Here is a 24,463-nt window from a genome sequence, read left to right on the forward strand (position 1 = left end):
TAATGAATAGTAATTTTAAATGTTTTCTCTAAGGGAAAGTTTGTAATTTCTGACAGAATTAATTTCAGAAAATTACTGTTTCAGTAATACTGTTTCAGAAAATACTGTTAATAAAAAATAGATGATAGAATTTACAGAAAATTCTACAGATAATTGCTTTCCCAGTTAAAATGAGCTGTGGAAATTATCTTGGAATAGAAAACATTTCCAGATCAAAAAAAATGTACACATTTACATGTTACTTTAGGGGATACACACCCATTTTATTTATATGTGATATTTTATAAAGTGCTTTCCTCACTAACTCCCCAAAATATATGCACTCCTATATCCACTGCAGCTCTAATTACAACAGCCAAGACATGAAAGCAACCTTAAGTGCTCACTGATGATGACTGGATAAACAAAATGTGGTACATATACAACACAATATTATTCAGTCATTAAAAAAAAATGGAATCTTGCCATTTGTGACATGAATGTACCTTAAGGGCATTATGCTAAGTGAATTACGTCAAAGACAAATACCATATGATCTTTTACATGTAGAACCTTAAAAAAAAAAAAAATCACAGATATAGAGAACTGACTGGTGGTTGCCATGGGCTGGGGGTGAGCAAAATAGGTGAAGGGAATCAAAAGACAAACTTCCAGCTATAAAACACATAAGTCATGAGGTAAAAAACACATAAGTCATGAGGATGTGACTTGTACAGCATCATATACACCATGATGACTATAATAATATAGTATTATATATTTGAAAGTTGCTAAGAGAAAATCTTACAAGTTCTCACAAGGGGAAAAAAAAATGGAAACTATGCATAGTGAGGGACGTTAACCAGACTTAAATTTATTGTGGTGATAAGGTCACAAAACATACATAGCAGATCATTATGATGTAGAATTGACATATTCTACAATGTATTCTACAATACATATTACAATATGTCAATTATATCTCAAGAAAAAAAAAGAAGAAAGGGAAAAGAAACTAAGACCCAAAGAAATGAAGTATTAAATGACAGGTAGAAAATCATCCAGGTTCTGAATTTGATAGAACCAGAAATAAAATCCAAGACCTCATACTCCAGAATTACTGTTTTTCCAATTATACTGTGCCAGTCCCCATATCTGTTTCAAGTTTCTTTAAATTAAGTATATTTTTCTTTATTTTTATGCCCACTTAACAAATGAGAAGGAAAGTGAAAACTAAGTTAGGTACAAGATTTTAAATTTTCCATGTTAATCAGCCTCAAGTATTTGTTTCACTTTTATTTATCCAAACAATACTTTGGGAGTTTATACCTTTTATAAACTTGTAGCAACTTTTATAAACTTAGTAACTTGTAGCAAAGAGGAAAAACAAAACCATCTGTGTACGCTTACTGCAAGTGTGCTACTGTACTCATAACATCCACTGGAGGGAAGCAAACACTAGACTTTGAGCCATACCTGCACTGGTGTTTCATTTTCTTGTCGAAACTCTTCAATTTGCTGCTGTTGCCAAGGAGCTAAACTGTAAGAGTCCTCTGTAGTTCTATTTTCCAATGGGTTTGTCCGCAACTGCTCCGTAAGCCACATCTGTGTCCTCACAGAAGGCTGAATGGGGACTCCACCTACTGCCTGTTGACCAAGCAGTAAATATTTCGGAGGTTCAAAAGCCTCTGCATTTGTCATAATGGGCTTGCTTTCAGGTAAGGCACTGTATGTCATGTCTAAGGTCTGTCTCCTAAGGGTGGAGGAGGAAGCTCTAAAGTCGTCTTTGCTACAGCTCTCAAATTTATATTTGCAGTCCAGAGTTGACGATCGTTTTTTATTTATTTCCTTGTCTTCTAGTTTAAGCATCTCCATACTATCATGTAAGCAGCTAGGCCCAATTGTTCTTAGTTGCGAGGTTAAAACCTTGCCTCTCCCTGTCTTTTCCAAACCACTCCTTGACTCTTCAGTGTGTACAATGCCACCCTGGCTGAAGTTATCCGGGGCAGTGAGTTTGGATAAAGATGACCATTTCCGGAGGGGCCGGAAGTCCTTCATGTCTAGTGAAGAGTCCTGTTCTCCCCTACTGTGGTTTCCCAAAGCTTGCATGAGGCTAGTACTCCATTTTGAGCCATCTGACGTCAATGATTCCCTGTGTTTGGAAACTGTAGCGCTGGAGTTAGACGGCATGACATGGGCAGTAGGAAGAGTAACCAACGACCGACTAGGCTTAAAAGATAATGTGCCACTTGAAGTTGAATGATCTGGAAAGAGAAAAGAATGTCAAATTAGTTATAATTAATGGAGGGGGGGAAGGGTCTAAATGTGAAATGCCAAAACAAGTATCTGAATATGGTTTCCCAGCACAAGTTTTTCAGAGATGCTTTATCAAAATGAGTTTATTATCATTATGTTTACCTGAAATAAACCAAACTTACTTTCAAATATTATTTTCTAAAAATGGATACACAATGGAATATATGCCCATTTACTATCTACTTACAGATGACGAAGGACTAGAAAATAGGTTTATAGTCACCTTATTTAATTATTTTTACTTTTTTAAAAGAAAAATCCATCTCCTCACTGAGAGGTCTTATTCATCATCCAGCCCAGAAATAACTTTACCAGAAAATGTATTTTTCATGGTCTTTCCTGAACTGTGGAAATCTATGCCACACTTAAACATTTTAGCACCTGCCCAAACTCTAATTCAAATCAGAAATATGGGTGGGATGCCTGAGTGGCTTAGTGGGTTAAACGTCCAACTCCTGATTTCGGCTGAGGTCATGATCTTGCACTTCATGAGTTCAAGCCCCATATCGGCCTCTGCACTAAAGGCTGGGAGTCCGCTTGGGATTCTCTTTCTTTCCTCCTCCTCCCCCCTCCACTCACATATACTGGGTCTCTCTCTCTCCCTCCCTCAAAATAAATAAACAATGGAACATAATCAGAAAGCATTCCAGCAATATATTTGTGGATACAGAGTAATTCCTCCATTCCTAGTCTCCCTTAAATGGCATCATCAATGGTATGATTCCCAAGCTAGAACTCCTGGAGTCTACTTTAGATGGCTATCTTTCTCTGCACATTCACTAAATCCCTAAGTTGTAAGCCTTCACTTCCAAAATGATTACACAGCTATTGCCTTAGGTCAAGCCTTCCTGTGTTATTGTTCTACACACAGTAACAGTTTTAGAGGCTCCATGGAAACCCAAAGCACAAATAAAGACCTCTATATTCCATGAACTTACCATCAAGTTCCAAATTATCATCGAATGTGCCAACTTAAAATTAAAGATTATAAATTTTACCAGAGGAAGCTTCAAAATAGGATAGCAATTGAAAGTATGAGGGGAGAAGAGATGAGTAGTAAAAGGTAACCTTCAGAGTTTATTCTATATTTTCCATATTGTTTGGTACATTAGAATATATTTACTATTACTTGTTAGCACTGATATTGTTTTAAAGAAATAAAATTATGCAAAAAGAAATGATGAAAAGGTCATAAGAAAATTCACATGAGAAAGAGCTAGGCAGACTAATTCAAACAATGAAATTCCAGTAGGTCTTTACACAGAATTTCTTCACTTGGAGATAAAGAAGAAAAAATATTACAGATGGGAGAATACAAGCAAAAGTATTATAGTGAACACTTGTTCAACATGTTCAAGCTTTTCATCAGCTTCTGCAGAACCTTTTTATACTCATGAAAATTGCCACATTATTATAAGTCTAATCATATGAAATTAATTTTAGATCTCAAATTCCCAACATATTCTGCAACTATGATGCAGACATTAGAAGCACCAGCACAAGATTTCAGTTTGGAAGGGAGTCACTTAGAAAACAGGCTCCAGGTGGACCCACCATTTTTGGCTGGCATAGGCAACAGCAGAGGCATCGGCCTTCCACAATGGGAGCACCACCCCAGAAGGGCAGCAACTGGGCAGCACTGGTGCTTGGTGGGGCTAGAGAAGTGACAGTTCTCAGAAACGATTTGAGGCATATTACCTGTAAGTTTAACCTGAAGCCTGGTTCTCCAGCCTTCCCCCAAAATTCTATGAGGTACCAAACATCCTTAAATAAATTCTTCATCTTCTCAATCAGGTCAGCAAGCTTCTTTTGCTGATTAAGAACACTAACTGATCAGAGTATAAAGCCAGAAGAATGTAATTCCCAAAGTAAATAACAAATTATCCCATTTGTGTGTTGTATGCAGTGTCAAGAAAAGTTGCTCAAAGGTGAAAATTAACATTTAGAGTTCAGTATATTGCTCAAGATCACATAGTAAGGAGGGTCTTTCAGATACTGCAAACCTGTATCTAATACCAGTGGCTGAACACTAGGGTGGCAGGGTAGACTTCAGTCCTGCCCCCCATACCCAATCTCCCATCAACTCCAATACACAATGTTAAGAAAGAAAAATCTTTTGTTTGTTATGCAAACCTCGTTTCAGAAAAATGTGCTTGATTCCCTCACTCCCTTTCCAACCAGTCTGACACATCTTAGGTCATACCTATACAGAAATTCTAGAAATGACAGTGCTTTCTTTGCATTATGTCATATTGCATGCAAACAAAATAAAGTGCCATGGAAATCTGAACTTGAACCATTAGATTCAAAGACTAGTATACTACACATTGCATCACAGCCAGCAAACTAAATTTTTTAAACAGAAAAAAAAAAAAAAATTGCTCAAGGCAATTCCTGAAAGGTAAAGGTGAAACAGTTATGTAAGTCTTCAAATGCCCAGGTAAGGAAAGAGGCTGGCCTTCATTAAGCAAGAAATGTGATACCACTGAAAGTTTCCAAAGGAGTAACATGATCAAAACCATACTTAAAATGATTATTCCAATAACACTGTTGAGGATTAAAGCAAAATGATTAGCCACATGAAGATTAACAGATTACTATGGTAATCAATAGAAAAAAGGAAAGGAATATGCTACTAAAGGTCAGTTCTAAATAGATATAGGACAAACGTCACTAAAAGCCTATGAAATATCTGTATTAATACATTATAGTATTAAATCTATTTACCAACTATATAATTATGTGTATAGATACATAAACACACACGTTTGTGTCACTATTCCTAAACGAGTATTTGTATTAAAATCATTAAATATCTTTATTTTTTTAAGCTTATTAATTTTTGAGAGAGAGGGAGGAAAAAGGCATGAGCAGGGAGGGGCAGAAACAGAATCTCAAGTAGGCTCCAGGCTGTCAGCACAGAGTCTGAAGTGAGGCTCCCGGGGCTCAATGTTATGAACCATGATATCTATGACCTGAGCCAAAATCAAGAATCCAATGCTTAACTGACTGAGCCACCCAGGTGTCCTGAATATCTTTAAAACTAAAAAAAATTTTTTTTAAATTTTCAGTTATTTACATTGAAAAAAAGCTTAGTAAGTAAAGATAAAGTGTAAGGTTAAATGTAACAGTTTTAAAACTAATCTTTTTAGATTCAAATCCTGGCTCTCCCACTCAGTCACATGTGTTCAAAAAACTTACTTAACCTCCTTGCATCACGGTCACCTCATCCATAAAGTAGACATGACAACAGTGAAGATTAAAAGAAAAAAATGGACAGAAAGGACTCAGAAGAATTCCCGGTACAAAGCAAAATGTTAATTATTATCACATCACTGAAATTGCTAAGTAAACATTATTCCATCATATAACAGACAAAAGAGTAAATATCCATACTATACAAGGAACTCCAATAAATTAAAACAAAACAAAACCTAACAAACCAATTTTAAAACAAGCAAAGGAAATTAGAAAGCAAATCACAAGAAATAAAAATAAATAATACATGTTAAAAAAAACCCCAGATGTTCAAACTCATTAATAGTTAAAGTGTGTTCCCTATTCTATTCATAAAATTATTAAAGGCTATAATATCCTACAATAATGGAATCATAAATTGCTATAGCATTTGAGAGAAGAGGGGCAATCTGTCTATATATATCAATATTTAAAATATGCCAGCATATAAGTGAATGTATGTAAATATGTATCTAGTCATGAGCAGAGAAATGGTATGAAAGAATACACCCCAAACTTAACAAAGGTACACCCTTGATCATGGAAAGAGGACATACAATGTCTTATTTTAATTTCTTTTCAAGGAGCATAACTTGACCATTTGGTCAAACTATTGCAAAGATGTTTTGGTTTGTGACCTCAAAGAGTTTAAGATATCTCAAATAACACTGTTACTTAAGTATGAATAATGTATCAGGTGACTGTCTCACTTTCCATGTCACAGCTGAAACCTCTGAGATCAGAGATCACTGCCTTGGCTGTTACTTATATCTGATAATGCGCTACTTTTCTGTCTTCCTGTGCTAGCTCAGTATTTCCCAACTGCATAGAAAATCAACAACTGGTGATAAAAACAAATTCCATATCAGACTAGCATTTACTCCTACAAATCTGAAAAAAATTGATATATACTATTCAAATATTACACAGAGGATAGAATTTATTCCTAAAAGTCACTTATCTGAAGTTCTCAAAATTTAACATACTAAAAGTTACCTGAGATGTCTGAAGCCCTATTCTAAGAGATCTTCATTCAGTTAAGGTAGAGAGGGGACCAGGAAATATTACTGCTCAGTAAGTGATTCTCTGTTCTATTCACTACAACATCATTCCATCTGGGTCTGATTCCAGTTCTGAAGCCTTCAAGCTTAAATATCCCAACCTCAACCATCACCAGTATCTGAGTTCTAGTGTAAAAACTTATTGACTGTGACTTTCACAATTCAGTACTGCCAAAACTAAGGATTAATTAAAGATTAGTCTGTTCACACACATATGCACATACATACACATGCACATACAACATGAAATAATAAAGAAAAAAATAAAAATTTGATAGTATGAATATCTAGAAAAGGGACCATTATTTCTCAGAAAGGAGTCCAGAAAAATATTAATTTTAACACCTTAAAAATGTTATTTTGCCCTAATGAAACACAGGCAATTAGGGGTAGACAAAATACAATTCCTAACGTGCTTTATTATACTATCTAACTGTAGACACAAATCTCAAATGCAAGTTATTACAATGGCATCTGGGCCACATCTAAGTCACCACAATGAAATCTGAAACCAGCAGAGTGTAGTCCTTTTAAAAGCCAGAGGACTGGGTCTATAGCATTCACAGAGAGCATAGAACAGCTAATGGTTTCAGACAGATTGCAAGGGAATCATATGAAGGGAATCCCTTCAGCTTGCAAGGGAAAAATATAAGAGGACTTCACTATAACCCGACAATACAAGTGAATAATATTTAAGATAACATATTCTGAATTCTAAACAAAATCTCAACCTTCTGTTTCACTGTCATGTTATTGTTACCTGGAAATAGATGAATACATTGATTCTATCTTCTCTTGTATATAGAGATAGTCTCTCTCTGCTCTATCCTTTTTAAAGTTAAAAGGAAATAAATTCAAAAAAGACCACACCCTCCAGACCTATATTATAACAATAAATCACAAGTCTTCATAGTTAAAAATTAATCAGGAAACTATATAACCCCATATCAAAATATTTTTATTTAACATAACTATTCTAACAAATTTTTAAATAAAAATTTTAACTCTAACCCAAAGGCAATAATTAAGTTTCATATGCCACCATGATACTTTTTTCCCTTCCTGCTAATGCTTTAATCATATCATACCAGAAAAAAACACATTTTTATGCCACATGTAACCATATCCTTTTAAAATACATGAACATTTCTAAGCATTCCCTATATTTTTATAAATATTTAAAAATATTCTAAACTACATTCTGGTAGGAAAAGACCTATAGAAAGAAACTCAACAATAATTAAACCGAAGAATCTCCTAGGAATGAATCCTGTACAAGGAACTGTACTAGGTAGAAAAGACAACGAAAATACATTATTCACAAAAAGATGAATATAGCCCTTCCCCTCAGGGTTCATACTTCACCATTACATACACAGCTGCAAGCCAAGACTAAAGTTTATCAGAAGGAAACTACAAAACAGCAGACAATGAGATGTGAGCCAGAGAGAAAAGGCAGACTATTCATAAAAGAACTCTCAAGATGACTGCTCTTGAGCAATAATGCTCAACAGCAATAATGGAATCTACAACACAGTGAAGTATTACCTTCAAAGGGTTAATAGTAAATAACTGGCACCCAAGAATTGTTTGGAAAGGCAAGCTATCTTTCAAGAATGAGGTCAAAATATATTTTCAGCTAACAAAAATGGAGCTTATCATCAACAGACTCACCAGAAGAGCTACTAAGATTCCTTTAGTTTCTTTCACATAGAAAACATATGACCCCTGAATTATAAATAAATAAATAAATAAATAAATAAATAAATAAATAAATAAGGGGCACCTGGGTGAAGTAGGTTAAGGGTCTGACTTTGGCTCAGGCCATGGTCTCTCCGTTTGTGACTTCAAGTCTCGCATCAGGCTGTCTGCTGTCTGCTGTTAGCACAGAGCCTGCTTCAGATTCTCTGCCTCCCTTTCTCTCAGCCTGTCCCCTGCTCACACTCGCTCTCTCTCTCTCTCTAAAATAAACATTAAAAAAATTAAAAAATAAAGAAAAATAAAAAGTTTTTCTAAGTAAACACAAATCTAAAAAATGAAGGACAATTGCATAAAACAATAAAATCAGTTGGGCTAAAAAAAGATAGAATCAAAATATTTGGCAACTGTGACATACAACTCAAAACAGGGGTAGATCAGTATTCCCATGTTTTAAGGTCCTTATATTTATGAGAGGAAGACAAAGCTTCTAATCACCATTCTAGACAGTCAAGTTAAGGGTTGCGTATTGTAACGTCTACATTAACAACTAAAGAATAGGTAGACTTGGTACAACTGTAAAGCTAAAGTTGGACCCCTACCTTGTACAATCCATAAGTGTTAACTCAAAATGAATCATAAGCCTAAATGCAACAGCTAAAACTATACAACTCTTAGAAGAAATCATAGGTGTAAATCTTCATGATGTTAAGTCAGTGTTTTTTTTTTTTTTACATACAATACCAAAAGCCCAAGCAACAAAAAAAGTAAAGATAAATTGGATTTGATCAAAATTTTTAAAACTTGCTGTCAATGAGACTAACAAGAAAGTAAAAAGACTACCCACGAAATGGGAGAGAATTTTTGCAAATCATTTATCTCATAGGGACTTGTATCTAGATTATATTAAAAACTCTTACAGCTCCATAAAAACACAAATGACCCAATTTAAGAATGGGTGCAGATTTAGACAGACATTTCTCCAAAGAAGATATACAAACTGACTTATGAAAGCATATGAAAAGATGCTGGACATCATGTAGTCATCAGGGAACTGCAAGTCAAAACCACAATGAGATACCACTTCATACCCACTAGAATAGCTATCGTCAAAAAGCCATATTAGTAAGTGTTGGCAAGGATGTGGAGAAACTGGAACCTTCATACAACACTGGTGGGAATGAAAAAAGGCCCCATTGCTTAGGAAACAGTCTGGCAGTTCCTCCAAAGGTTAAACACAGAGTTACCATATTACCCAGCAATTCCAATCCTGGATACATACCCAAAAGAAATGAAAACATGTTCACAGAGACATTATTCTTAATGGCCCAAAGCCAAAATAACCCAAATGGCCATCAACTGATGAAAAGATAAATAAATTGTGGTATTATCCATACAGTAGATTATATGGCAATAAAAAGAAATGAAGTATTAGTATGTGCTACAACTTGAATCTTAAAAACATTATGCTTAATGGAAATCAGTCACAAAGGACCATATATTAGATGATCCCATTTATATGACTTGCCCAGTACAAAGATATCTATAGAGACAGAAAGACTGGTGGTTGCTTAGGGAAGATGAAGAGTGATAGCTAATGCATTTCTTTAACAGAGGCTAAAAATGTTCTAAAATTAGATCGTGGTAATAACTGCACAATGAGAATATATTAAAAACCATTAAATTGTATACTTAGAGTGAATTGTATGGTATGTGAACTATATCTCAATAAAGCTGAGTCTGTTTGTTTGTTTTTAAGTTTATTTATTTTGAGAGAAAGACAATGAGCAGGGGAGGGGCAGAGAGAGAGGGAGAGAATCCCAAGCAGGCTCCCCACTGTCAGCACAGGGCTCGATCTTGCAAGCTGTGAGATCATGACCCGACAAGATCAAGAGTTGGACACTTAACTGACTGAGCCATCCAGGCACCCCAATAATAAAGCTATTTTCTAAAAACACAGGTAGTGTATAATTCTAATAAACTAGAAGCAAAATGGCATGAAGATAAAATTCAATCAAAAGAAGATAAGAAAAAATGGAAAAAAACCCGAAGCAAAAAGCATAAAAGAAAGCATACAATAGTTTAAAAATGCACCAAAATGTAATAGTCATCACAGTAAGTGAAAAGCTACCAAAAAAAAAAAATTGTTCAAGTAATTTTTTAATCAAAGATAAACCTAAAATATTAAGCCCTCTTTTGGCATTTTGGCATTATGTTATCTGTATCAAGTCTAAAAACAAACACAAAAAAGAATCATATAAAAATAACTGTCAGGAATGTTAGAAAAACTGTATGTCAAGTGTCAGTATCATAAAAATCATGCTTTCCTAAATTTCTTGCTTTTATTTAAGGATAGTGAGAAACTTGTTTCCTTACAGCCAAATGTATGGCTTATACTCTTTTAGTGATTACTTATGATAGCAACAGTATACAATTCTGTGCATAAGCATTTCTGTGTATATAAAACAAAATGAAAACTGGTTTCAAAAAAAGAGGGTAGAGGGCATTTCTGATCTCCAGCCAGATTATCAGCAACTTAAAGGACAATCTGAGGTACAGCTTAAAGAAGCCAATAACTTAGGAGCACCTGGGTGGCTCAGTCGGTTAACCGTCCGACTTCGGCTCAGGTCATGATCTAGTGGTTTGTGAGTTCTAGCCCCATGTCGGGCTCTGTGCTGACAGCTCAGAGCCTCGAGTTTGCTTCGGATTCTGTGTCTCCCTCTCTCTCTCTGTCCCTCCCCTCCCTGCTCACGCTCTCTTTCGAAAATAAATAAACATTAAAAACAATTTTTAAAAAGAGGCCAATAATTCAAAACAAAACTCATTTTAAAAGCTAGTCAGTAAAAACAGCTTCCCTTTTTATATAAAAACTTAATTTTTTTTCTTAAATGCCTTCTAAAATTTCATTCAACTGTACCATTTTCTGGATATCTCACACTAGTTTTAAGATTGTCTCACCAGGCAGTTTACGTGAAAAGAGCTAGAAGTTATTTCTCTCCTGTAAAAATTTTCACAAATCAAATTACAACTTAATCTCTTAAATTACAATTATTTTTTACAATGCAAACTTTCTTAGAAACAAAACTTACTATGAAAGAACAGACAACAAATTACCCATCTATCCACCTATCTATCCTCTATCTATCTGCAAGTCAGGGGAAATGTGAAGTCATTAATCTCCCTAAGCTCACAGCCATGTGAACAGCCTTTCCAGGTCAATAGTACATAGGGTCATCATAGGGAAGTAAAATGAACTTAATTCAGCTCAGCTTGGTCATCAGGCTCAAGCATTCGTATTCTACCAGGCCAAGAAACAAAATAATAAAAACTGAGTGAAAAATGAATGGATGGATGAATGGATGAATGAGTAACACTGAAGGTAAAAATGAAGTCCATAAAGATACAAAATATACCTCAAGCAAACAATCCTCCTGCAAACCCAGTAGAGCTGTAATGCCATTACATGCCATGTTTAAGAATTTAAAATTCAAATATTTCATTTTAAGAAATAATGTAGATCAACAAGAAAACTAGAGATGGGAAGCAAAGGAAAAGGGTATTTGCATTCTTGCAAAAGAATGTAAATTGTTATTGTTTGAAGGCTGCCTGGAAATGATTTAATTTCACAAGCAAAAAAAAATGTTCTGTGCATAACCTCTGACCTACTCCCATATGCAAATGAAGAACTAAAGTCCATAAAGGCTAAATTACTTGACCAAGTACAAATCTCAAAATAGAATGCTGGTCTCCTGTTTCTCAGTCTAGGGTTACCTAGACTATCCTAAATTACACCTCTCAAGGCTTCTTTCCCTCTAGTTTCTCCCTTCTGAGTACAGATATCTTAAACAGTGGGGTTAGGCAGAGCTCTGAACTTAGGTTTGAAGAATCTCAGCTCTGTCACTCGAATAGCTATATAACCCCAGATACATTATTAACCCCCTCTAACTCCTTTTTCACCAGTAAAAAAAAAAAAAAGTTAATCATATTTTACCTCAGAAGGACTCTATAATAAAGAATCTTTAAAAATCATGTATAAAGTACAAAACTCCATATTGCAAAAATTTATGGTAGGTATTTTTATTAATGTTAAAGGCCAACTGACTGACTAATCCACTGTAGAATCTGGAAGCCAAGTTAACTGGAGTAACCATTATTACAGTCCTGAAATTTCCAAAGTTATGAACTGGCAAAAACATAGTATTACCCACCAATGAACTAACTGACCATTAATAAAATAAAACAAATATAACAGATTAAAGAATGACTTAAATATTATTTATTTCACCTAGAAAATAGGTATACAATTGTACCTACCATATAATTTTTTAATTAACTGAAATAATGTCCACTTCTTATCATCATGTCTTCTACACAGTAAATGCTCAATAAATATTACTATTGTTACAATGAAAGGGTTAAGAGGGAGCTTTCAATTTATTAAAAATATTACCAAGGGTGTGGGAATAAGCAGAGAAATAATAGCTGGAAGATTGCCATGTGTTATAATTTTTTATTATATAAATTTGGTGCTGTGTACATGTGGGTTTTACCATTTTACTTTCTACTTTGGCAGATATTTGGAATTTTCTGTAAAAAAGGAAAAAAAACTAACAGCAAGAGAATATTTTACTTTAAAATGAGGTGTTTTAGGGGTGCCTAGGTGGCTCAGTCGGTTGAGCGTCCAACTTTGGCTCAGGTCATGATCTCGCGGTTGATGAGTTCGAGCTCCACGTCGGGCTCTATGCTGACAGCTCAGAGCCTGGAGCCTGCTTCAGATTCTGTGTCTCCCCCTCTCTCTGCCCCTCCCCCACTCATGCTCGCTTGCTCTCTCTCTCTCTCTCTCTCTCTCTCTCTCTCTCTGACTCAAAAACAAATATAAACATTAAAAAACATTTTTAAATGAGGTGTTTTAGAGAAAACATTTGGCTAATCTAATAAAACCTAATCACTGTAATAAAATATATAAGCAAAGAAAAAAGAGCCCTGGGAAATTTTTATGACATCCTCCAAAATTAGTGGCTGCCTAGGGCTGGGGGAATAACAGTGTTCAGGATGATGGCTAAGGAAGAGTGGGGCTTTTTTGGAGATAATGAAAATGTCCCAAAAGTGATACTGGTAATAGATATACAACTCTGAATACACTTAATGCCACTGAATTGTACACATGTAGACCCCATGCCCAAAGTGGGGCTTGAACTCACAACTCTGAGCCCAAGAGTTGCATGCTCTACCAACTGAGCCAGCCAAGCATCCCTGAATTGTACCCTTGAAATGGCTGAATTGTAAAGTATATGAATTCCATCTAAATAAAGCTGCTTAAAAAGAATGTACTGTTTTCATCTCCTAAATGTCTCCTGAATAACCTCATTTTCTCCTTTCCCACTTCTTTTTATGAACAAGTCACCAAGGCTCCTACCCACAACACAGGTGGTCTCCATTGCATCCAGTTTGGCTCTCTTCTGCTCCATCCCCAGAATCTCTCACCTTCTAGTCACTGACCATGCTGTTCTCTCAACCTACTCTCCTGCCTTGTGCCCTGCCAGTTCCTACTTAACTTTTTGGGCCTCAGCTTAAACACCACTTCTGCCAGGGGTCCTTTACCTAATCCAGTGGATCTAGGTATACCCCCTACCCTATGTATTTCATCAATCATACTGTTCCTATTTTATGATAATTGTTTCCTGTCTCCTCCTTATGTACACAAGGAACACGGAAAATGTCTGTTTAATCCTAACCCCTAGCACAGTATCTCATACACAGCAGACACTCAATAAATATTAGCTATGTGAATAAATGACTGAACAAGTTCTTACCTTTCAAGGCCTTCATATCTTCATACGATAAAGATAATGCACCAACTGGTAACTTTTCTAATTTTTCTTCCTTTCTGATATATATTCACAGGATGACCTCAAAATTTATATTATTAAACAGTCCTATTATTTCTTAGTAAAAACAACTAATGAAGATATGATTAAATTGAAGTCCATTTTTATCAGTCCCTCCTTTTGAAATAAATGAGGTTAATTAGATAAGAAAATTATCTCTAATACAAATTAGCAGTTGGAAATTATCAAAGTAAAAAATTACTTAACTCTATTTGTACCTTTTTTAAATAAAATATATAAATATGCTTGAAAATCAGCCCCAAACAGACTGTTAGAAGCTACATTTAAAAATTCAGGTTTAAGAAGATTAAAAACAACAACAACATCAACAACAATAAAAAACAAAACTGCCTAGAAACCCTACCTCCCAGGCTTCATGTCATAAGGAAGAGGAAGATTGTCCTGTGGAAGGTGACAAAGCCAGCCTAAGTAAAAAATAAGTTCTTTTATTACCACAGGGTCCTATACTCCCAGTTTCCTCTTATTTCTTTCCCCCTTAATCACTCAACTCCGGCACCACATCTAGGTTATATCTACACAAGTGCTGCACACTTCAAAAACAACTCCCTTTCAAACTAATTTCTACGGTAACAGCAGCTATTTACAGCCTCCAGGTCTCAGCAAGAAAACCCCAGAAGTTGGTGATCTGCCGGTGTGGCCTATGTTACTATTTGGTGGTCTTGAAGATGCATGTATCTTCAGGTCACAGATCTATTTTCCTACCAACCTGAATTGGATACCTCATGAACAAATTACCACACCTAAAAGGTCGTACCACTAATGTTAAATTAGTACCTCAACTTCTTGTTGAACAGAAAAACAAAACAAAACAAAACAAAACAAAACAAAACACGCTCACACTCTTTTTAGCTTTATTTGAAATCTCAAAATACCATGGCGAAAAGCAAATCACGCAATCGTAATTTTAGAATATAGTTCTGTACTAGAGTCCTATTCTGGCTAAGATTCTGATGTAATCCTCTCCCTCCATTTTGATCTTTTTCAATTCTCTGGTTCTTAAAAGACATGAAGTTTTCAATAAATACTTATTAAGTAATTAAGTAAATGAACCTCAAGCAGAGGAGCCAAGATAGCGGAACAGCATGGAAGTTTTTTCTGTCTCATTTTCATGAAATACAGCCAGACCAACACTAAACTATCCTGCACACCTAGAAAACTGATCTGAGGATTAATAAATGAATGAACCTCTCTAAAAGCTACATGTTGGAGAGGGAAAAAAAAGGAAAGCTACTTCTATATATGTAACGGTCATTTATAAAACTGGATATTTGTTATTCATAGAGCACTTATATTCTGAATTCAATTATTCTATATTCATAGAGATTTTAAGTTTTTAAAGAATTAAAATAAAAAAGAATGCAAGTTATTTTTCAGGTGATTCATAGGATACTTTGAGGATTTAACAATGGCCAAAGAGTATTACTTGGAACACCAGTTAAAACCAAACAATAATAAAAGGAAGAGAATGGGATAGGGGTTAGGGGTCCGATTAGACAGTACTATGCAGTTTAAAGTCTGACAATTTACGTCACAGATGTACTGGTTACTTAAAGCAATGTACCATTGAACTGAATAAAATGATTCCATGTACTTTGATCTATACCCAATAAGTTTACATTTAGTATACAGAGGTATACCTATTCAACCATAATTGTATTACAGATAAAGAGAAATAATTACTGAGGTAAGTAAGAACTCAAAATTTACTATCACAGGTTAAATATCTAAATTATGTAACATAGTTATTATTTTCAAAAAGCAGCCAAACTTTAGAAGCCTGTAGCAAGATTGGCTCTTTCCTCCTAAACACTACATTTCCAAACAAATATTATATTATCAAAGCGTGGTGCTATCAGACTCGTCTACCCACTCACCTTCACATGAGGGCCTACTGGCCTCACAGCAAACTATGCTCTGAGTCTACAGGGGAATGTTCCTTCCTCCCTCTCCTAATTGAGTCCAAGTGCCTACATCTCAGACCCAAGAAAGGGGAATTCCAGCAGGAATAATTGACATTATTTCCCCATTTCCCAACTGAACAACAGAACTCTTCAGAATTTCAGGAATTCTCCAATCTACAATCTTCCCTACCTAATCCTTTCCACCCCACCATACTCAACTAACTTTCTCTTTGTTAAAGGAGCTAGGGCAATCCCACTGCAGCGAAGCTCTTATCCCTGTCAAAATGATAAAAGGGGTGTGCTCTTGGTACTCCCAGACTGACAGAATACAATTTATCATAGACATAATGTTGTCAATATAAATTACTTCACATTAAATACGAAGTGGGCTTATAGTTGTTTTGAGAAGCCAATGTTGTTTCTACTTGGAAATATATAAACATATACGTTCATAAAATCTTTGAAAGTAAACCATTTACAAATTATACACTGCCAATACCAGTATGCCCAATATGTCCAACAGAAATGTAACATAAAGTGCACTTGTAATTTTAAGTTTTGTAGTAACCACATAGGAAAATAGTAAAAACGTAAAATTAACTTCAAGAATGCCTTTATTTAACCCAACAAATCCAATAATATCATTTCATCATGTGATCAGTATTAAAAAGTATCAGTAAGATATTTACATTTTTTTACACGAAGTATTCAAAGTCCAGTGTGCATTTTACATCTCAGTTTGAATGAGGCACAGTTTAAGCACTCAATAAGCCAGATATTGCTAGCAGCTACCATAATGGATCACACAGCTCTCTATTACTGTTTTGCATAAACTACATTAAATATCTCCAAAAAAAACTGACTGTAATTTACAATAGTTTTAAGTATATATATTGATCTCAAGTATAGTAAGTGAAATCGTTGAGTTAAATCAACAGTTTTTAATACAGCTCCATGTGGTATGTAAATCATGTAGTTATTTAATATGTATGTTGAGATTTTCATAATAATCAATCTTTCAAGAATTCAAACGCATTTACACATTTCACCTAAAAGTTGTCACAACAAACCAAAATAATGCAGCACTTCATGCCACAGCATTGGAAATCAAGAAGGAAGATATAACTTCCTCTAAGACAAAATAGGAACAGTAACAGAAATAAAGATAGCTAAATAAAATATTCTGTAGATACACTCTAAAACAAACTCAAACTATACTTGGTAACACTAGTCCAAATTTCATGTATATTATTTTGAAATTAATATTAAGTATATGCCATGGTAATTCTCAGCTGGGAGTTACAGAACAAAGGAGATGAACACTTTTGGATTATTCTATAACATTTGGCATTTCATAAGGATAGATTTAATTTTATAAGTGAGAAAAAAACACTTTATAGATCTATGGTTAGTGAATAACAAAAAGACAAGGCCAAAGTAAGTAAAGCAAATGACATTCATATAAAATAAACTAACACAAAGTATGTTTAGTTTATAAAGCTGACATTACATTATAAATCTCAACCTATTAGTTATGTTCTAATGCAAGGCTATTTTCAATATTCAGTAATTCTCCACAGTGGTTGTTTTCCTGATACCTTAACATAAAACAGATATGCCATGAAGCAAAGCCCACAATGAAAAACAAGACTTTGTAAGTTAAAAGATTCAGGACAATTACCAAAGAACAGAGAAGATGAAGAGCAAAAGAATAGCTCCCATGAAGTGGATATTACGAGAACTTCAGAAAGACAGAAATTCAGGAGGGAAAACATATCCTAAATGGAATCTAGTATTACATAAGCAAACACAAAGCTTTCCTTCTAACTAAACAGATATGCCTGCTCTATGTGACTGCTTTAATATATCTCCTAAAACTAGTTCCTATATTCAGGTAACATTTTTAAACAGCTGCACTTCACCTTTCCAGATAGTCCATCATAAACGCAATCAAGATCATCCATAAACACACCAATCACTCAAACCATAATTCTGATTCATTTTCCACAGAAGTCCTAAATTTCTATTAATGTCAGTCTTCCAGAGTTCTATTACTCCATCTAACTTTCATCCATCATTCTTCACACTCCTTCTTTATCCTTTCCTAGAACTCTTGCCCTATTTGCCCTATGCCTTATCCATATATAATAGCCTTCAAATAACACTACCTATTGTGATCATGCCTTAAACTCAATGGATTCTTTGGCCATTAGGATACTCTGTATAGTTCTGTGCAATATATACCAGTAAAATCACTCATTGCTTCATGTGTTACTAAAAAACTGACAGGGAAAGGAGTTGGGAGTTCAGGTTAGAGGTAACAGCAAAAAATAATGGAAGTCCAAAAAATACATCATCTTCATATTGGCTCAATTCAAGAAGAAAGTAGAAATCATGCTCTTCATCCCTAAAAGATTAAAGGAACTTATATTTAACACCCAATGAATTAGTGAGAAAAGCCATGATATTTGCTACTGTTAAAACAAATAAATTAATTGAAGAGAGGAGACTGAAGAAAAGGTCATTTTCTAAATAGCAAGAGAAAAGTTGAATAATTACATAATAATACACAGCAGGATCACAGTTTCTGGAGATTATGAAAAAGAAACCATTACCAGTAATATTCTCAATAAGGTATTTTCAGTTCTCCAGCCAGTCATTATGAAAAGGTAGCATACAGTCTTGATATTTCGTAACCTAGTCTGAGGGGAGGGAGGGAGATTATTTTTAAGCTCTCCTTGGCCAAACTGAGGAAGGAAAATTTCCACCTGGATCCATGTTAACACCATAATATTCAATGGAGGGTGAAGTAACTATTTGAAAACAAAGATTATTGAGTTTATTTCATTTCTGGATCTCAAGTAAATTTTTGAAAAGTCAAAACATAGGACCCAAGTTAAGAAAGAGTATAATTTGCTTAAAGCAAACAGCTTTACTATAACTAAAAAAATCCCAGGGCATCCACTCAGCAGCTTTTAACTCCTCAGATCTGTTATTGTTCCCACATCATTCTCTCCTCAAAAAACAAGTTAATTTTTAAAATTCATTGAAGAGAATGGCTAATTACACTTTTTTAAGCCCTCAAAGCAGTTCTATTTTCAATTAAACTTAGTTCAAATTGCTCTCCAGCATTTATTTTATGCCTTTCTGTTTAACCACATATAATAGAGTGTTATGGAATGAATTGTGTCCACCCTTAAGATACATTAAAACACCCAGAACCTGCTAATGTGGCCTCATTTGGAAATAAGGTCCGTGCAAATGTAATCAAAAGATGAGGTCGTGCTGAATTAGGGTGGGCCCTAAATCCAGTGACAGGTGTTCTATTTATAAGGGGAAAGAGAGATCTGAAGACACTGGGGAGAACCAAAGAAAGCCATGTAAAAGAGGATTGCTGGTAACCACCAGAAGCTAGAAGAGGCAAGGCAGGACAATTCATTCGTAGAGCCTCTGAAGACAGCATGGCCCTGTAGACCCCTTGACTTTGGATTTGTGGTCTCCAAAACCATAAGTAAATGTATTTCTATTGTCTTAAGCCACCCAGCGTGTGGTAATTGGTTATGGAAGCCCCAGAAAACGAACACAGGGAAATACGGGTTAATGTTTCTGAACCTGCTTTACTTGTACACTAGGGGTTGAACAATAAGTAAATGGATGGTAGGTGGTAGGAGGTATCTCACTGTTGGGAGAGAGAAGTTATATACAGACAAGCAAGGAAAAGGCTAAAATAAGCTCTACTTTACTGGATTAGAGTCAAGAGATATCAGCATTAAACATGTTTATCTTAATATAAATACTGATGAATACACACAGAAACAATTATAGGTATGTGTGTATACACAAGTTGGTAGACATACCTGCATAGCCTAGCTCTGTCCTCTGGGACAGCCTAGAAGCCATGACACCCCAGCAGTAACAAGCATTCCCAGCACCCAGATCTTGATTTCTAAATACCATTCTCCAATAAAAGGAACCAGAGCTCCTTGAAGAAATCACTGATTCCAGGGTGAGGGTAGAGAAAATATAAGACGAGCATGGGACACTTTATAGTACCCAAAATTAGGAAATGCTCAAAAACAAAAGGATGGGTGTGGGGCAGAAAGTATCATAGGAGCCAACATGAAAGAGTTCCTAATGGAACAAAGCTGTAATAATTTGAGCAACAAAATAAATATTATTGAGTCATAACCCAAAAAAATAAAATATATATGCATAGTCCATACTGATATAAATGAGGGAGATAAGGATGAATCTTTCTTATAAAAAAATTCCAATTTGGGGTGCCTGGGTGGCTCAGTCCATTAACTGCCCAGCTCTTGATCTCAGCTCAAGTCTTGATCTCAGTGTCGTGAGTTTAAGCCCCACATTGGGCTCCATGTTGGACATGATGCCTACCTAAAAAAAAAAGAAAAAACTAATTCCAAATTATATACATATTTTCCCCTCCAGGATATAGAACTCAGTACTCCACAACCACTTTATGTTTGGGCTGGACTTAGTGATTTGCTTCCAAATAATAGAATATGAAAGGGCAAAATAATAGTTTTATAGTGGAGAAACCCAGAAAACACATTTTAACCAAGAGATCAAGGTTAACATCACCACTGGTATCAGATAAATATCATGTACCCCCTGACATATGACACTTTCATCTCTGTACTCTTCTTCCCAAAAAGCATAATCTCAATGTAATCATGAGAAAACATCAAACAAATCCAATTTGAGGGGCATTCTATAAAATACCTAACCAGTGTTCCTCAACACTCTTAAGGTTATGAAAAAAGGAAAGCATGAGAAATTGTAACAGACCAAAGGAGATTAAGGGAGACATTACAACTAAAAGTAATATGGTATCCTGAATAGGAACTAGGAGCAGGAGAACATTAATAAAAAACTGGTAAATTCTAATAAAGTCTGAAGTTTAATTTTAAAAAAAAAGTAGGTATAATACATGAGCCCACATTGATACAAACAAGTGAATAAATAAATGGAATAGAAAGGACAAATAAATTTTTAAGAATAATTCTAAATATTAAATTCAGGTACTTCCTCTTCTAGGAGGTGGAGTTTAATACTCCCCCTAAGACTGCATCCAAATAACATAATACAGTAGAAAGCAGAAGGGGTGCCTGGGTGGTTCAGTTGGTTAAGTGTTTTGACTCTTGATTTTGGCTCAGGTCATGATCTCATGGTTCATGGGATGGAGCCCACAGGCTCTGCACTGACAGCACAGAGGCTGCTTGGTATTCTCTCCCTCTCCCTCTCTCTTTGCCCCTCCCCCCCACATTTGCATGCAAGCTCATGCTCTCTCTCAAAATAAAGAAATAAACTTGAAAAAAAAAAAGTGGAAGAGTTACTATACAGTGGAGAAACCTGGCAATCCAGGTACTACCAGTTCCTGGACCTTATTGAGGACTTTATTAATATATGCTATATTATTACAGCTTGCTAATATATATACAGCTTGCTCCTGAATTTTTGTTGCTGGTTTAGGATTCAACTCTTTGGGATCTGCTAGAAAAATTTACTTGTTCTGAATTATAGCTCCCAGAATTTCACTCTTGTTTTGTCTTGTTCTCCTTGTCACCATAGTGTTGTTTATCTGTTTTTCCCCGAGTTTCAGAGGGATTTCAGAAAGGAGTTAGGTAAATTAAAGGACAGTGTTCAACTTGTTGTCTTAAGGTAGAGTCCTGCTTGAATTTCTAGGTTTGCACATATAAACTACCTAATTATTTTAACTGGATACACAGTGAAATATTTAACCATGTCCCTATTAATATACTTAAAGTTGTCTCTAAACTTTTACTAAACAGTGCTACAGTGACTATATTTGTATGTATGATCTTTGTTCACCTGTCTGTGTGCTAAATCAAGAATATTTACACTTTACCTAGGATATTTACAGGTAATTGACCTCTTTGTGTCTCACTTCCTCCATTAGATGGTTATTGTGAGGATTAAATGAATTATTGTGTAAAGTACCTAAGACATAGTAACAGCTAGAAAGTTGTTAGTTATCACTGCCAAGTTTTCCTCTATAAAGGCTGAATATATGTACTAGTTATGAGAGTACTACTTTTCCCAGCTATGCTCAGACTCTGGATATTAGAGTCTATTTTTGGAGAAAAGGGACAATTTCCCCCTGTTGCTGAAAAGCAGTATCCCATCATCCAGACTTTTATTTCACTATGACTCTGTTCATCTTTTTGATGCTTATTGGGCATCTGTACTTTTCCCATGAATTGTTTACTTTTTATCTATAAAATATTTAAAATTATAAAACATTTTGAATTTTATAAATGAATACCTATTTGGGGGCATTGTCCTTATTTGTAGAAGCTCTTTAAATAACATTAATTATTATTTCCATGTAGTTTTATTTCAAATATTTATTCCCAGTGTGTCATTTCTTAAATTTACTATCTTTTATCAGTGTTCATTCAAAACTTTTGAATTTTCATTAAATCAAATAAATGTGTTTTTAAGAAGTACTTAAGTTGATGGGGCGCGTGGCCAGGTGGCTCAGTCGGTTAAGCATCCTACTCCAGCTCGGATCATGATCTCACAGTTCATGGGTTCGAGCCCTGCATCGGGCTCTGTGCTGACAGCTCAGAGCCTGGAGTCTTCTTCAGATTCCGTGTCTCCCTCTCTCTCTGACCCTCTCCCGCTCACACTCTGTGTCTCTCTCTCTCAAAAATAAATAAACATTAAAAAAAATTTTTTTGAATACTTAAGTTGATACGTTTGCTAGAGAAATATATATATAACAGATATTCTAGCCTTTTATTTTATTCCAACTTGTGATTTGGCTCATCTGTTGTAAACTGGTAAGACTTTTATTCATTCTGTGTGTTCCTTCTGATACATCAAAAAATATCCCCCATGCCCCACCCAAAGAAGTCTATTTTACTCTTAAATGCCCAGGAGGTCAAACCCAGTCCCAATCTTATCTCAACATTTGAATGTTTGAATGTCCTTGGAGAAAAGGCAATTCTAGGAGGTGATGTGGACTAGGTCATGTGATTCATTTACAATGAAAATTAATTTTTTAAAGAAATCCAATATAAATAAGACAAAAAAAAAAAACGGAAAGCAAATCACAAACATATATGGAATGATCCAGTTTTAGTTTTATTTTAAAACCTGTGTGTAGGTGAATAAATGTACACAAAAGATCTGGAAGAATATGGAACACACTGATAGTATCTGTTACCTTTGAAAATAAAGCAAGAATTAAAGAAGGGAAAATAAAGGGAGATTTCACTTTTTGTTCTATTTAATACTATATAGGTTCAAATTTTTCAAAGACCACAAATTTAATGATATTTGAAATACAAATTTGTTTTTAAAATTATGTTCACCTTTATGCTTTTTTAAATGTGCATTTATTACTTTTTTTTAAAAATTGGCGAAGTAGAAGAAATACACAGAATAACTGACACTAAGGAAAAGTTGTATAACCTTTTTTAGTTCTTTTTCTGTTTTTTTTTTAAGTTTATTTATTTATTTTGAGAGACAGAGTGGGGGAGGGCCAGAGAGAAAAGGAGAGAGAGAACCCCAAGCAGGCTCTACACCAGCAGCCCAGAGCCCAATGCGGGGAAAGGCTTGAATTCACGACTGCACGATCATGACTAAACCAAGAGTCAGACATTTAACTGACTGAGCCATCCAGGTACCCCTCTCTTTGTTTTTCATTTATATCTGTCTCACAGATTTTCTGGTTCAAGATTACTGTCTGAGCACACAAAGTTATATTCTCTCCCTTTCAAGGCTCAACAAAATGACAGTAGAAACTCACGGCAATGAAAATTACAGGACCATCAGAGAAAAAAATTGCAAGAAAATCCCAGAAGGTGGAAAATAAAGGGCTAATTATTGAAGCAGAACAGAATACGTGGCATAAAATACAAGTCTGGAAATGTAGCACAGGGAGTTCATTTAGGAGAACATCAAAGAGGGTGTAACCTCAGAAATATCAGGTACAAAAGCAGGCTAAAAACAGGAACCTTAACTGAAAATCTATATATGCACTGTTTTGTTGAACAAAATTGAGCATCCAGTAAATACCAGTTCCTATTCTATGACAGAATAAACAAACCCAAAATAAAGCAAGGGTGTGGGTACAAAACTGTGAGGGTGGCAGTAGAAGCAACACTGTTTTAGATAAGCCAGCTGGTAAACTTCCTAAGACAGAGAAATCTGAGGAAAGAGACACAAAAAAGAGATCAAGGAAGGAGAACACAAATCGTTTTAAAATCAATGATGGTAATGCAAAGAACTGCACTAAGCAATTTAAAAGTCATGCTGTTAAATCTTCATAATACATAAAAACAAGTTATCTCCAAATGAGAGATGAAAAATA

The 24,463-nt window shown here is 35.0% G+C and overlaps 1 protein-coding gene across 3 annotated transcripts in view; it reads right to left on the reverse strand.

The window, feature by feature from the left end:
• The window catches only part of CEP85L (centrosomal protein 85 like), a 215,605-nt gene that overhangs the window by 120,245 nt on the left and 70,897 nt on the right, over positions 1–24,463 (reverse strand). For all 3 annotated transcript variants that reach the window (XM_042939703.1, XM_042939702.1, XM_042939701.1), the window contains exon 3: positions 1,456–2,243. In XM_042939703.1, the coding sequence (XP_042795637.1) occupies positions 1,456–2,243 (788 nt within the window). The remainder of the gene's footprint in view (positions 1–1,455; positions 2,244–24,463) is intronic.

Source organism: Panthera leo, chromosome B2, assembly GCF_018350215.1.
Source record: "Panthera leo isolate Ple1 chromosome B2, P.leo_Ple1_pat1.1, whole genome shotgun sequence".
Taxonomy (NCBI): domain Eukaryota; kingdom Metazoa; phylum Chordata; class Mammalia; order Carnivora; family Felidae; genus Panthera; species Panthera leo.